Below are 12,979 nucleotides of genomic sequence, written 5' to 3'. Positions count from 1 at the left end.
AAAAGAAACAATGGGGGGGCTTTCTCAGCAGATTACCCAGACAAAAAGGCTGTCCCTTCAGGATGAGTCTAAAAAATTGTCAAAAGTATGTCGAATATATATTAACTAACTGAATGGAATCAAGTGCACAGTAGAAGACCAAGAGAAACAGAGAGAGATCCAGGGGGGGTTGGGTGGAACCAGTACCTGCTCGACAGCAAGTGCGTGCAATGCTCCAAGACCATCCATGCTGCAAGAAAAACTTAATAACCTTGGGCATACTGCAAATATGATGGTTGAACGTCATAGCAACAGGCCGCTGGACATCGCCACAGTAATTTTTAACCTGGAAAAACTTGAGCAGCCAACTGTAAGAAAGATAAAATTCAGGGCCAGGAAAGATGAAACATGGGTGATTTGTTCAAGTAATTAGTTCTCCTTAAGGTACAACGATTTTACCATCTAATCTCTCGTATCCATATCACACAAAGAAACGGCATTCCCACTGAGACTGTCCTTGATGCTGCTGAGGCAGTGCAACAGACTGTTGATTTACGCTCCTGAGTTGCTGAGGTTGCTCCTGGTAGCGTTTTAATTGTTCAGATATCTGGTAGTCTTCCCGACCTTTCTGGTTCCCTGCTTGTACATGCAGAGAATTAACCTGTTTCCCAGGGAAAGGAAAGTTTACCATCCCAACTGAGCTACTGCTCTTGCTCACGGATTGTGTTGAATGGTTAATGGAGTTATTGAAACCAATGCTCCGATGTGATGAAGACAACTGATATCCATCCAGCCAGCTATAGTCATCCATAGGAGGAAGAAGAGTATGTTCATTCTTTACAGTCATGGCTGATGAAGACTCGTCCAGTGCTTTGGAAGGAACAGAACCAAAGCCTGGAGGTGGACCCAGATGCCGAAGAGGTCTGCTAACTGGATTTTTCTTTATGCCTGTTGACATGACTGATGGAGACTTAATCGACATGCTGTCAATATCAGCTACTGAGGATGAAAGTGAACTGAAGTCATATGGTATAGCAGCATCTGGAAACTGCAGGGGGAAATTATTTGCTATGCTAAAATTGTGAGACTGTGGAAAAGGGATAGAATATGGTGCAGGTGGAAATACTCCTGAATGACCTTGCAACTCAGATTTTAAAGTCGGACCATTTCCTATCAAGTTCAAGCTGGCCAATCCATTCATAACAGCTCCCTGTTCAACAGACCACATTAAAGTACTTGGTTGCATAGGCTGCATATATTGGCCACTGTTGTTGGCAATACTTGGGGGTGGCCTTACACTTGCATGTAATGCACTTGGCATGATCAATCCATCAAGTGCAGCTGAAAATGGGCCCATCTCATTTCCTAGAACAGCAGAGGTTATGTTAATGCCAGGAGGAACCTTGGCAGCAGCACCAACACAAGAAACAGGAACTTCCGAGTTCATCATGTTTGACGCGCTTCCATTCACATGCTTTTCTGCCACAGATGGCTTAAAGACAATTACTTCATCTTCTTCCTCACACTCTACATACAATTCTTGCTTTGGCTGCAGAGCTTCTACAGTAAGCTGCCCTGCAGCTGGATTCTCCAGCTCAATACCGCTTAGTTTGGGTACTTCCATGGTGCAATTAAGTGCATAATCATCAGATACTTGGGGCTCAATGCCAATGATGAATTTCTTTGCCTTACTGTCAAAATATATTCCCTCTTCTCCAACACGGACCACACTAACAAGAGCCTTTCCTGCTGCTATTATCCTCTGCAGACGTGATTTCTTCTCTTTGATGCCACCACCACCACCACCAAAAGAATGTTTCCTTGAAAAATCAATGATAAGTTGTGCCGGAAGAAGAGGTAGAAATCCTCTCAGTTCGAAATCCTCAGGCAATGCCAGACGATTACCACTCTCTCCTTCATCATACCTGCTCATGTTGAAAAAGCATGTTTCATCCTTGTCGTCATCAACAAACTGGAACCCGCTAGACAGTAGCTTATTAAAGAAAGCAATGCAGTTCTTCCAGAAAAATGATCTAGCTGTCGTTTGTTTCTCTTCTGGTTCATTGCCAAGTGCAACATCGTGATGGCACGCCAACCACTCCACAAACACCAAAACACCAGGCAAAAGGAAGCTCGTTGTGGGATCATTTAGTTGGACACATCTCTCAACTACATGACCCATGAACTCAAAAACAGCAGTGAATGAATTCTGTAGAAGTACAGATCTTTGTAAAATCTCAGCATATGACTGATTTTCACTTTCCTTATTGACATTATGAACAGTGAATATTAGGATAGCCACGAGCCTCACAATAACCAGTCTACAGTCGGCAGCGTCAGAACCAAAATTATTCTTCTCATCAGGCCCAGAAGAGAGAAGCTCAAGCAGATCATTCTTAACCACCGACTGCACTTCTCCAAAAGTCTCCAAGCTGGTTAAAGATGGCAAAAGAACAATATCAATTATATTGTAGATCAAATAGCAGAGATTCGTATTAGAGAACGGATAGGAAAATACCTAGTGCGAGTGAAAAGAATGCCATTCAATCGAACAAATCTCGTGCTGAAGGTTTTGAAGATGTCGGACATACTAGAAGCTTTTTCCTGGACTGAGATTGCTTCAACCTTATCGTCTTTCATCGGTTGCCTTGTTTCTCCTTTGCCTCTTCCTTTTACAGTTGTGCGAGGAGGTAATGGCTTGGTGGAGGAAGTTTTAGTATCCCCCAGCAGCTGGGTGTAAAACTGACGGTTCTGCCGAAAGATGTCATTGTTTACAAATTTTACAAAGGACCAATAACATCTCAGCTTAGCAAATACAATTTGCAAATTTGACAAAGGACCAATAAAATCCCGGATAACCAAATATATTTTGCATTAGAAGTACAGGCTTCCCAAAAATTACTGGATTGCACACCTCCTCGGTGATTCATATTAATAGCTAACATGTGTTCATATTAATAGAGCTAAATTTTTCCAATCAAAATATAAGACACATAACAAAAATAGCTGAATCTTCTGGTAACGGTTGCACAATCAAACATACTGGAAAAAGTCAATGTCCAAACCACAGTAAAATATAAGAATCAAAATTCCTCCCCAAATCTCTCGCTCAAAATTTTAGAGGCATATTTTGACAAGGACACAAGGAGCATAATACAAGGCATAGTACAGCTCTATGCATATAGCATACAATTAAGAATTCTCCAAGCAACAAAGCAATTTCATATGGTTTGCGTTTACATAGAACTTCAATATTGTCCGCTATTAGAACAGAATATGGTACAACAGCCTTAGCTTTTACCAAAATCATTTATGGTTATATACTACAAGAAGCACCACGCTGCTAAATGATATTTGCACTGGTGTTGCCGCAGTTTTAACACAGACAAACAGAAGAGATATATATGACATAATTTAAGTCATCCTAAACTACTCTTGCTTTTTAACCTAATCCTGCATCTGTCTATGAGTAACGCAGACTACTTATACTCTCAATATGGCACCAAGCCCAGACCTAGATCTCAGTCCGCACTAGTTATACCTAGTAGACATGATCCTGCATAAGAAAGTTGGTCAATCATTAACATTCTCATCACCAACATAAGCATGCAGCTTTGCTGCATCAAAATCACACAATCTTACATATAAGCTCTTAGACAATTTATCTGATAACTACATTTAAAAGATAAAGCAATTGGAGGGTTGGGGGAGAGGAGAGGAATTGTTCAGAGATGCACAGAGGAAAAAATAGAGATCCGAAGTATCTTAACCCAACTACCAGCAAGATCTTAACATGTCTTCTCAATAGGTTGTTTACCTTTTCAAATGCAATGATCAAGTTATCCCTAGCGGTGGCAAAAGGGCTTTCTAGTGCAAGACTGCGAAAATAGCGATAAATAGCCACCAGCTCATCATTGGAATAGGAAGCCAGTATTGCGAGCTGAGGAAACAAGACAATCAGCCATCACAATACGAACACTCAGAAAACAAACTGTTCTATATGAAGATTACTCAATATTGATATTCCCCTTTGATTGTAGAAAATACCTGATGGTGAGGATTGCCACTTGAAGGCCAAAGTGAAGCCGCTTGCAGGTAATAGCTTGAAGCAGCAGCAAAATCACGAGCTTTAGAATCACCCTCACCATATAAGCCTTTGTACCGAGCAAGATCACCAAGATAAATCAAACAACGATGGCAAGATATCAATCCTTTTTTCACCTCCACGGACTTGTTACCATCTTTTGAGGAAGGAATCTGATTCTCTGGATCATCAGAGGAATATCCCAGTGGCAGACCATACTTAGACCTGACTTTTAGCATCAAATCATGATAAAAGCCTGTTGCTTCTGAAAGAAAAGTTTTAAACTGTGTTCGGATCTTTGTGATGCGATCTGGTCCACTCATAGGGGGAACCTTCCCATTGGTTGACCCACTTGAATTTACAGCAGCATTGAAGTGTGCCCGCAATTCCTCAATTCTCCTGTAATGCAACTGCCACAAGGCATACTCTATTTCATGTTGTTCTGAGAAAGCATGATCCTCAAGTATGATAGTTTCATAGTTTTCTCGCATTTGTTGCCATGCACTTGGATCAGAAGGAACTTTAGCTTGTGCTGCTTTTCTCCGTTTAATCTCCAACTCAGCATTCTTTGGGGGGAAAAATGAAGATAAAAAAATGTCAATTACATGCTTCAAACAAGCAAATATGCAGTTGCTCTTTATGCAAAAAAAAATCTATATAGATACAGCTTGCAGCTTTATAGACAACAAATATGGCTCTTTGTATGGATGTTCAACTTGCAGCTTTAAAAGTAAAGCACCAAACAAACGAATGCATAATATTTTTATACTTGATTGTAATGGAAAAGCAATCAGCGGACACAGTAAACACCAACCTTGTTGTAGAGGCGCTGAACTCGCTCCCGGGACGAATGATCTGAATTACTATCCATTGGAATGGTCGTCATCCATCAATTGGACAAAATGTCCCCCAATAATGATTTGAAAAGCAACACCTAAACATCTTAACCTGCAGGACCACATCCCAATCAAATATCAGCACACAAATATTTAAAAAAGGATAATGAAATGCAACCATATACCCATCAAAGCATAAATACATTGCACATAAGTGCAAGCACACAGCTTTCATAAGGGTTAGTAATCCATTTCACTTATTCATGATATATTTCCATCATCCATCAAAATGCTAAGAGTGATATTCAGCACTATCATATGACAAATGCATTCTCCAAAGAAAATAACTCCCCAAGAGAAGCATAAAATAACCACAATATTATCATTTTTGATAGATAACTAACCGCTATACAACATCCAACCTTAATATCAAAGAAACACAAATCTTAAGCTGTAAAAACCAAGCTAACCTAGTTTCATTTGTTCCCAAATTCACTTCAAACTCGTTAAATAGCCGCTATAATATCATTTTCTTAATGGGTTAAAAACAGCAAAATGCTTACACTGTAACAACCATCATTTAAGCTCCCTTTTTCTCATCCTCACTTCAAAACTCTCAGATAACGGTCAAAAAAACACTTGAAGTATCACCTTTTTTGCGAGATTTCTACCTCAACTATCAGGTGGTCAACCCTTATCTCTTAATTTTATTTTATTTTTGTTAATATTTTCCCATTAATTCCTTTAGTTATCCGTGTGGAGTGCCATTTGGCACCATTTTTAAACCAAAAAACAAAAGAGTGTGTACAGCATGCACCATCAGATACTAGTCCAAGTGTGTTGGTGATAGTTCAGGTAGAAAATTCGCAAAAAAAAAAAAAAAAAAAAGGGTAATACCTCAGGTGTGTTTATGACCATTTATCTCTATATTATATAAGGTAGAACTACCAGCATAAATTAGGAGAGTGTGATATGAAAAATCAGATTCCCTTAATCCAAAACGACAAGACAAAATTATGATCAATCATTTCCCCAAAAATAAAAGTAAACGGGAAGTTTTGTATCAATAATAAAAACAAAATAGAAGCGATCCAGAAGAGAGAAAACAAAAATCCGAAAACAGATAAAACATTCCAAATTGAGGCATTAAAAATTTGTAACAAAATCAACGAAGAAATGCTCTTACCTCAAAGACAAATCAGATCTAGGGAAATCACACTTGGAATACGCCTCAGACTCCCAGATACTTCAAAGTTTCAGCGTTTAGAGGGACAGAAAAGGTTGGATGAATTTTAGGGCTCTTCATTTTAGGGTTGGATGAAACAAAGAGGAAGAGGAGACTCTTTACATGAACATCATCGGAAAAAAGCCTTCTGTCTGTTTTTGTTCGTTTTCGTGGGTGGTGTGGTCTTTCTTAGACGGCTATCACACCCATCTCACAATCCTATTCCTACCAACCTCTTTATCTTTCACTTATTTCTTTTTATTTTCTTCGTTTTTTCTAATATTTTTATTTATTGTTTCCAAGTTTATATTAACTAGCCTCTATGTTCGTGTAACTTGTCTATTGTTAAATTAATTAATTTACTTGCATGTGGTATGATCACCTAATATCTAAATTTTACATAATTTGTTACAACCTTAAAAGATGAGTTCTCTGATTTTTCTAATTATAGGAGCTTTTAAAGCACTCTTTTATTTTCTCTACCGATAAGCTACTTGAAAAAATAATATTTAATGAATCAAATAGTAATCAAATTAGTAGTATTTTCTTATAGTTGTTGTCATTAAATAGTTGTTAGCAATTTAAAGTGTATGAGTCTTAAATTATTTCTTGATAACAAAAATCTCAGAACACATGACCCTATCTTCTGGGAGGTGCTAACGCAATTTGTTTTGGGGGTTTATGCTATCTTATCGCAAAATACCTGTAATAACTATAAAAAAAAAAAAAAAAACTGCAAATAATATCTACTCTAAATATGAATTAATTTTTATTATCTAATACGGTTATTCAGTTTATTTAAAGAAAAAAATTAATAATTTTTAATGAGAAGAGGCAACTTGTGCTAGCAGTGAATATATATTAATAAATAGTAACAAAGGATTAGAATGTCTAACTGATAGCAACAAAGAGTTAGAAGATCTAATGGGAAGAAATAATATCCTTCGAGAAGTTCGCTAAATATATATTACGGTTCGCATTTTCGCGAGTGAGGTTAGTGCTCGGAAAAGCTACTTCGAACTCGTTGGTGCTCTTTCGGACTTTATTTTAAAAGAGTCTCCACCTAATTTTTAGGAAATTAGGAAAATCAGTTTTGAAGGGTTTATTCATACACCGTGAAAAATTCTTCTTAATCCAAAGTTCTAGGTAAGGGTTCTGGCGATCCCCTAGGGAAGGTGTTAGGCACCCTAGTATTAAGGATCCGTACTATACGGTTGACCTTCGAATTCTAATGTGTGAGTATTTGCATGAACTGTTTATTTGGTGTTTATTTCCCGTAAAAATGTCTGTCATTTTGCATACCACTTTTTGAAAAGAATTGAATACATTCCCTTTACATATAGGGTATTTAGGCTCGGATTTATAATGTTCGGATAAAATTAGTTCCTTTCATATAAGGATAATAGTAGTTTTTGTAAAGATAGAAAGCCTTTTAAAAAAGTGTGGGATGAATAAATTTGTTCATGCTGGACCCATACATGGTCCGGATTAGTCCGTTTAGTACGTTTTTTAGAACGTCCTTATCTAAAGCTTTATGTTTATAAATAGTTTACGCAGATTTAATTTACGAGGGTCTGATTATATAACCAATTGACTTTTGGTCTTTGAAATTTATTTTTTGAAACCAAATTATTTATAACCTAAGCATATTGTTTTAACATGGGTTTGGCCCATACTCATGTTCTCTTTTTCCTAAAAAATGGTTATGGTCTTGTGAGGTTTTGGCCCAAGTCTTATTTCTTTCTAATTATTGAGCTCAGCCCAAAACATGTTTTTGTCTTATCTTTTAAAAAAAAAAAAAAATGGTTAAGTTGGGCCTAAAAGTACAATCTTTGGGTTGGGCCTTAGCCCTTAAAAAAACTCTATCTGTTGCCTGAATTAATTCCAGAAAACCTGTGTGTTTTCATACATAAATACGCTACATATGCATATGTTGTAGAAATCATTTTTTCGTCTGATTTTTAACCCAAAAAGAAAGAACTCATTTTTTGAAAGCATATTATTTACACACATTTTTGAAGCCTATTTTCTTGCCTGGATTGAAAAAGAACTTTTGAAAAAAAAACTAAACCTATAACTGGGAAAAAAAAGTCTTTCTAGTTTAAAATGTTTAAGCATGGTTTTAGGAAAAGTGATAACAACATATGTTTTTTCAGAAAAAACGAAGCTAATCCTCTCTATTTCTTTACTGCTTTTAGCCGTTTTTATTCTTTTATAAAGCGTTTATACTAATTCGGCTTTTGAAAAATTACGTTGGGGCCTAAGGTCGAACTAAACGGCGTATGCACCGTTCATCTAATATGCCTAGTCTAAACATAAATGATTCGAATAATAATGTGAGTTTTGTTTTCACAATCATACAAATACAACAATTTAATCAAATAAAGGAGCTGGCATAATAAAATTTAAGGAAAAGGAGGAATATGTTAGGGTGTACCAAACCCTTAATAGACCATTTTTACCCATGGTTGGGCCTTCATGACATTCTTACCCATGGCTGGACCTTCAATAATATTAGCATCCCTTTCCTCTTTTGGACTTAACATATTTTGAAAGAATATTCCTATTGGGCCTTTGGCCCAACAGACTGGTTGGACTCTGGCCCAAATGGCCGTGCAGTAGGAGAAGGGAAAAAGAAAAAAGGAATCGAATTAGTCTATGTTTGATGATTCTATTACTAGCATAACTATACACATGTATGTATATACATCCCATTTGATTACAAGTGCATAACTAAAGGACTTGATCACATACTATTGGCTTCACTGAAAACTCCAAATCATACCACACCAAAGGGAAAAGGATGTCACCACCCTTATTCCCGACACCGCACAAGTTCCAAGGGGTTTTATGAACCCCATGCATGGCTGGATATCGGGGAGTGGCTAGACCTATCCCCCAAACTATCTCAAACTCTCAAACCCAGTGTTGCCATAGTATACAACCAGAGTCCCAAAGTTGTGCACAAGCATCATTAAATAGGAAGTAGTTCACATACAAGTAACATTAAAAGTAAATTCAAAATCATGGCAAAGAGACTGAGGCAGATGTGATAATGTAGTGATGTACAAAAATAACACAACAGCTTCAAGATACATAGCCAAATACGAACAAACCATCTTCTTTTACTCATATATACATGCTAACTATAACTGGCCCATCCTCTGATATATACGCAATATACCTATGATATACATATGGGATGTGTATACCAAGTGTATACCATGTATATATTCCCCTTCCTTTTTATAACCTGTATATATTCAGTGTATATCCACACTCTTATGTGTTCAACTTTAGGTCTCAAGATTATTTTATTCACTTAATTAATCCTTGTCCCTTAAACAATGTGCAAATATATAAACTAAAGCTTATTCAAGTCTAATTTAATTCATATACTGCTCAACCAAATGTTTTACTGATTTCCCATATTAACAGACCACTAAGTGAGAGCTGCCTAAATGCAATAACAGAAACACAATAGAGGGATGTAGACAAAGAGGAAAAATTCTATAACTTATGATCGCTAAAAACAGAATTGGAACACCAAGAAGTCTGGACCAAATAACATCAAATGACCTGAGACTGTACAACCTTATATTCCCAAAAAAAAAAAAGAACCACAGGAATGAATCTTTGTTTCGGTACGACTGTAGTAAGAGCACATTCACAACAAGGCTACATGCAGGTTACCATTTGAGATAGACAGGAGAAATGATCAGCTATGTATGCCACCAAGTCTCACAGAAGAAGGGAATGTCATGAAGTTTAACACAGTTCTTAGCATCTCAGTATTTTAACTCCTAACAGGACACTTATTATCAATAGTCTTAAACCAGTTCATTTCTCTTCAAAGGAAGGCAAAGATCACCCTCTTGAAAAAACCAGTTCCCTTTTCTTGACTTCCTAAGTTACCTCTAGACCTTTAAACAAGCTAATTTTCCCAACCTTTTCTATCTCCAACCCTTTGGTAAGATGATGAGATTTAAGGAAGGCCAATATACTCTCAAGACAGGAATGCCCCCCATGGCCCATAGGTTGGTCATGACACCCCTCATTTGGAGGGTAGGTACTATGAGTTAAGCTAGGCTTGGATATTCCCTGCCTTCTCTTTGAGGTTTCTTGAAAAGAATCCTAGGCCAAGTGGTTCAGAATGCTTTTAAGAATACTCACCATATCCCCAAATAACAACATCAAACCAATTCCAGCTTAACATTATTCATCCTTTTAAAAACACGGACTCAATATTCAGTTATCTCATTCCATAATTCCTAACATGACAGGATTTTTAAACACACCAACAACATAGAATCAAACCTCACTAGACAGAGCACAATGTTACCTTTTTAATCCAAGTTACACTACAATGCCCACTAAAGTTTAAGTGCCACAGTTCAGGTTTAAGAACAGAGGGTTCTTACCAATCTTAAGTTAACTAAATGTCTTTTCCCTAAGTTCAAACTTAGGTTAATACATCACATAAACAAGTCCACACATAAATGTATCGCATAATTTTTAAACATGTTCATCATGAAGCAAAAAAGGAAAGCAAGCAGGTTAAGATTCTAAAAGAAAACATGGATTCAGACCCTAGTGAGTAACTTACCTCTTTAGTACTTGATTAATAGCTGTTTTTAATCCCCTTAATTATGAAAAATGTGACCGACTCTTTCCCTCTGTTTTAACTTAGTCTTAAATAACATGAAGTCTCAAGAATCCCCCGTAGGCATGATAAACTATCCTTGACCAATCCCAAGATCTCAATGAATCTCCACAGTCATGAGAACAAGGTTTAGGAAGACAAAGAAGCCTCAGGGTCCTGCAAGGGAAATAGGATAGGGTGAGGTCATCACCTCCCCATCCCTTTCCTGAATCTTACTTTCAGTAAAAAGGGATCAAAGGCCCCACTGGTCACTTACCTCCAGTTCATGCCTAAGACCACCTTTTACTTTCCCAAGGCAACCCCAGCTCCCTTACCTTATCCCCATACCTAATGACAATCACCAAGAACTTATGGTCAAAACTAGTTTGACACTGCCCTTAAACTAAATTTCATCTAAACACCTAATTAATCACATAAATTAACAGCTTTTAACCAACTCAGCCTAGGGTCCCAACTATGCAAAATCACTTGAATTATTTTTGGACATTAACACTTTGAGAAGTTTTGAACATTTCAATCACTTAAAAACTTAAGTTCAGACTTAGCACCAGCCCTTAGACTTAAGCAACTCCCTTTTTACAGTTGATTAATCATGTTTAATAGCTAAGAGCACATCAGGACTCAATTATCTTTTTCAACCCCGTTAGACTTCTTTTGAAAACTCAAACATGAATTAGATATGAAAAAGAAAGGGTTTGATAACATGTATGTCAGGATTGAACCCTGCTCAAATGAAACAAACATGGCACACAATCATCTTAGTTGTGTCTAGGTAACCTAATTCATTTTAGATGATTTTTACAACTTCATGAAGCTACATTAGCTGCTAATGAACCATTTAAGAACCTGTTACCACATAAATGAACCTTAATCCCAAAATTTCATTTTAACACTTTTATATCGTGTTCTAGGGTGCTGCTGTTTCAAATTACCTTTAATACATAGCATACAACTATTCAACGCTATTTTAGGGCTAATCCAAACACATTTAAACATATTCACATAGACTCAGACCCACTCAGATGCAAAACAGGCACTCCTTGACTTCACTCTAAAGCCTTAAAACATCAAAGACTCGTATAAGTATGCCTAGATTCCTTAAACCTTACCTCAGTTTAATCATGATCCTTTATTTGTTTATCCTAATTATAATTCATACCATCCAATTAACACAGACAGAGCACACAGACCTATGAAAGTAGGTTGAAGAGTCAAGTTTGACATAGTCTCATCCAAGAAAGAACAAATGCCTCAAATGATTAAAACAGATCATCACAGTACTTTAACTTCTACTGCATTCAAATAGGATCAGTCTTTGATTTAAAGGTTCACTAAATTACTTATTATGACTCATGTAATCCTGTTCTTGTCTTATTTAAGGTTTTAAGCAGCCAAATAGGAAATTTTCAATCATCTAATAAAACACAACAACAACCTGTGCATCCATATATATGGCACAACATGAGCACATTATCTAAAACTTATATATTCGGTCCATATCAACAACTATTTACTAATAGCAAATGTGTATTTTGAAAATAAGGGAAGTAATCTCCACATCCAAACAAGCTAATGAACCTTTAAACATTACCCAAGCATGTTGTCACTTAGTTGAACTAAAATAATCCAACAAACTAACTAATCACCAAACAGGCTACTATCACATAAACCAACTACTAAACAGTAACAAAATAAGTAAAGGATAGAATATTACCTTTTATAAGTGCAGCCTTGGTCAAAAATAAATTTGAAAGCCCTTTGTGCTTCCAAGACCACACTCAGCCACACAGACTCAAAAACAAAAGGAAAATAAATTTTTAAAACTCAGAAAACCTCAAACTAGTTGAAGTGATAGCATCCATGGTAGCATACCTGCATTAAAGGTTGACGGGCTTCAATGGAAAATCGAGAAGATGCTTATCGTGGAAGAAGAGCCTAAAACTGATCCAAGAGTTATGAGATGTGGGCTTATTTCTACACATATTTAATCGTCCAAGTCCAAGTCTAAGAGCAGAATAATTGGGCCCACATAGATCCCAAGAGAAGGGCCCCACATGGAGCAAAAAAGATGCCCAATAAAGGAGCTGAAATTCAACTCAAAAAGACATGGAATTCTAGTCCAAAATGGGGTCAACAGTGACGCCCAAACATGGGGAATTGGACGCTGGGGTTTTTGAGCAAACAGAGTCAAT

General features: G+C 36.9%; 1 protein-coding gene across 3 annotated transcripts in view; it reads right to left on the bottom strand.

The window, feature by feature from the left end:
* The window catches only part of LOC132031520 (nonsense-mediated mRNA decay factor SMG7-like), a 7,296-nt gene extending 943 nt beyond the window's left edge, over window positions 1–6,353 (bottom strand). The window contains exons 1-7 of one of the 3 annotated variants that reach the window (XM_059421514.1): window positions 6,086–6,353; window positions 4,878–5,011; window positions 4,027–4,629; window positions 3,797–3,919; window positions 2,498–2,730; window positions 439–2,411; window positions 187–334 (exon numbers count right to left, since the gene is read on the bottom strand). In XM_059421514.1, coding sequence (XP_059277497.1) covers window positions 461–2,411; window positions 2,498–2,730; window positions 3,797–3,919; window positions 4,027–4,629; window positions 4,878–4,949 — 2,982 coding nt within the window. In that variant the 5' untranslated portion in view covers window positions 4,950–5,011; window positions 6,086–6,353 and the 3' untranslated portion in view covers window positions 187–334; window positions 439–460. The remainder of the gene's footprint in view (window positions 1–186; window positions 335–438; window positions 2,412–2,497; window positions 2,731–3,796; window positions 3,920–4,026; window positions 4,630–4,877; window positions 5,012–6,085) is intronic. The other 2 variants (XM_059421513.1, XM_059421515.1) reach the window with 2 other exon arrangements.
* Window positions 6,354–12,979: the final 6,626 nt, after the last annotated feature.

The sequence above is a fragment of the Lycium ferocissimum genome, chromosome 9 (assembly GCF_029784015.1).
Source record: "Lycium ferocissimum isolate CSIRO_LF1 chromosome 9, AGI_CSIRO_Lferr_CH_V1, whole genome shotgun sequence".
In the NCBI taxonomy this organism is placed as follows: Eukaryota; Viridiplantae; Streptophyta; class Magnoliopsida; order Solanales; family Solanaceae; genus Lycium; species Lycium ferocissimum.
Note: the sequence above shows the minus strand (reverse complement) of the source record. Positions and strands in the feature narration are given on the sequence as shown.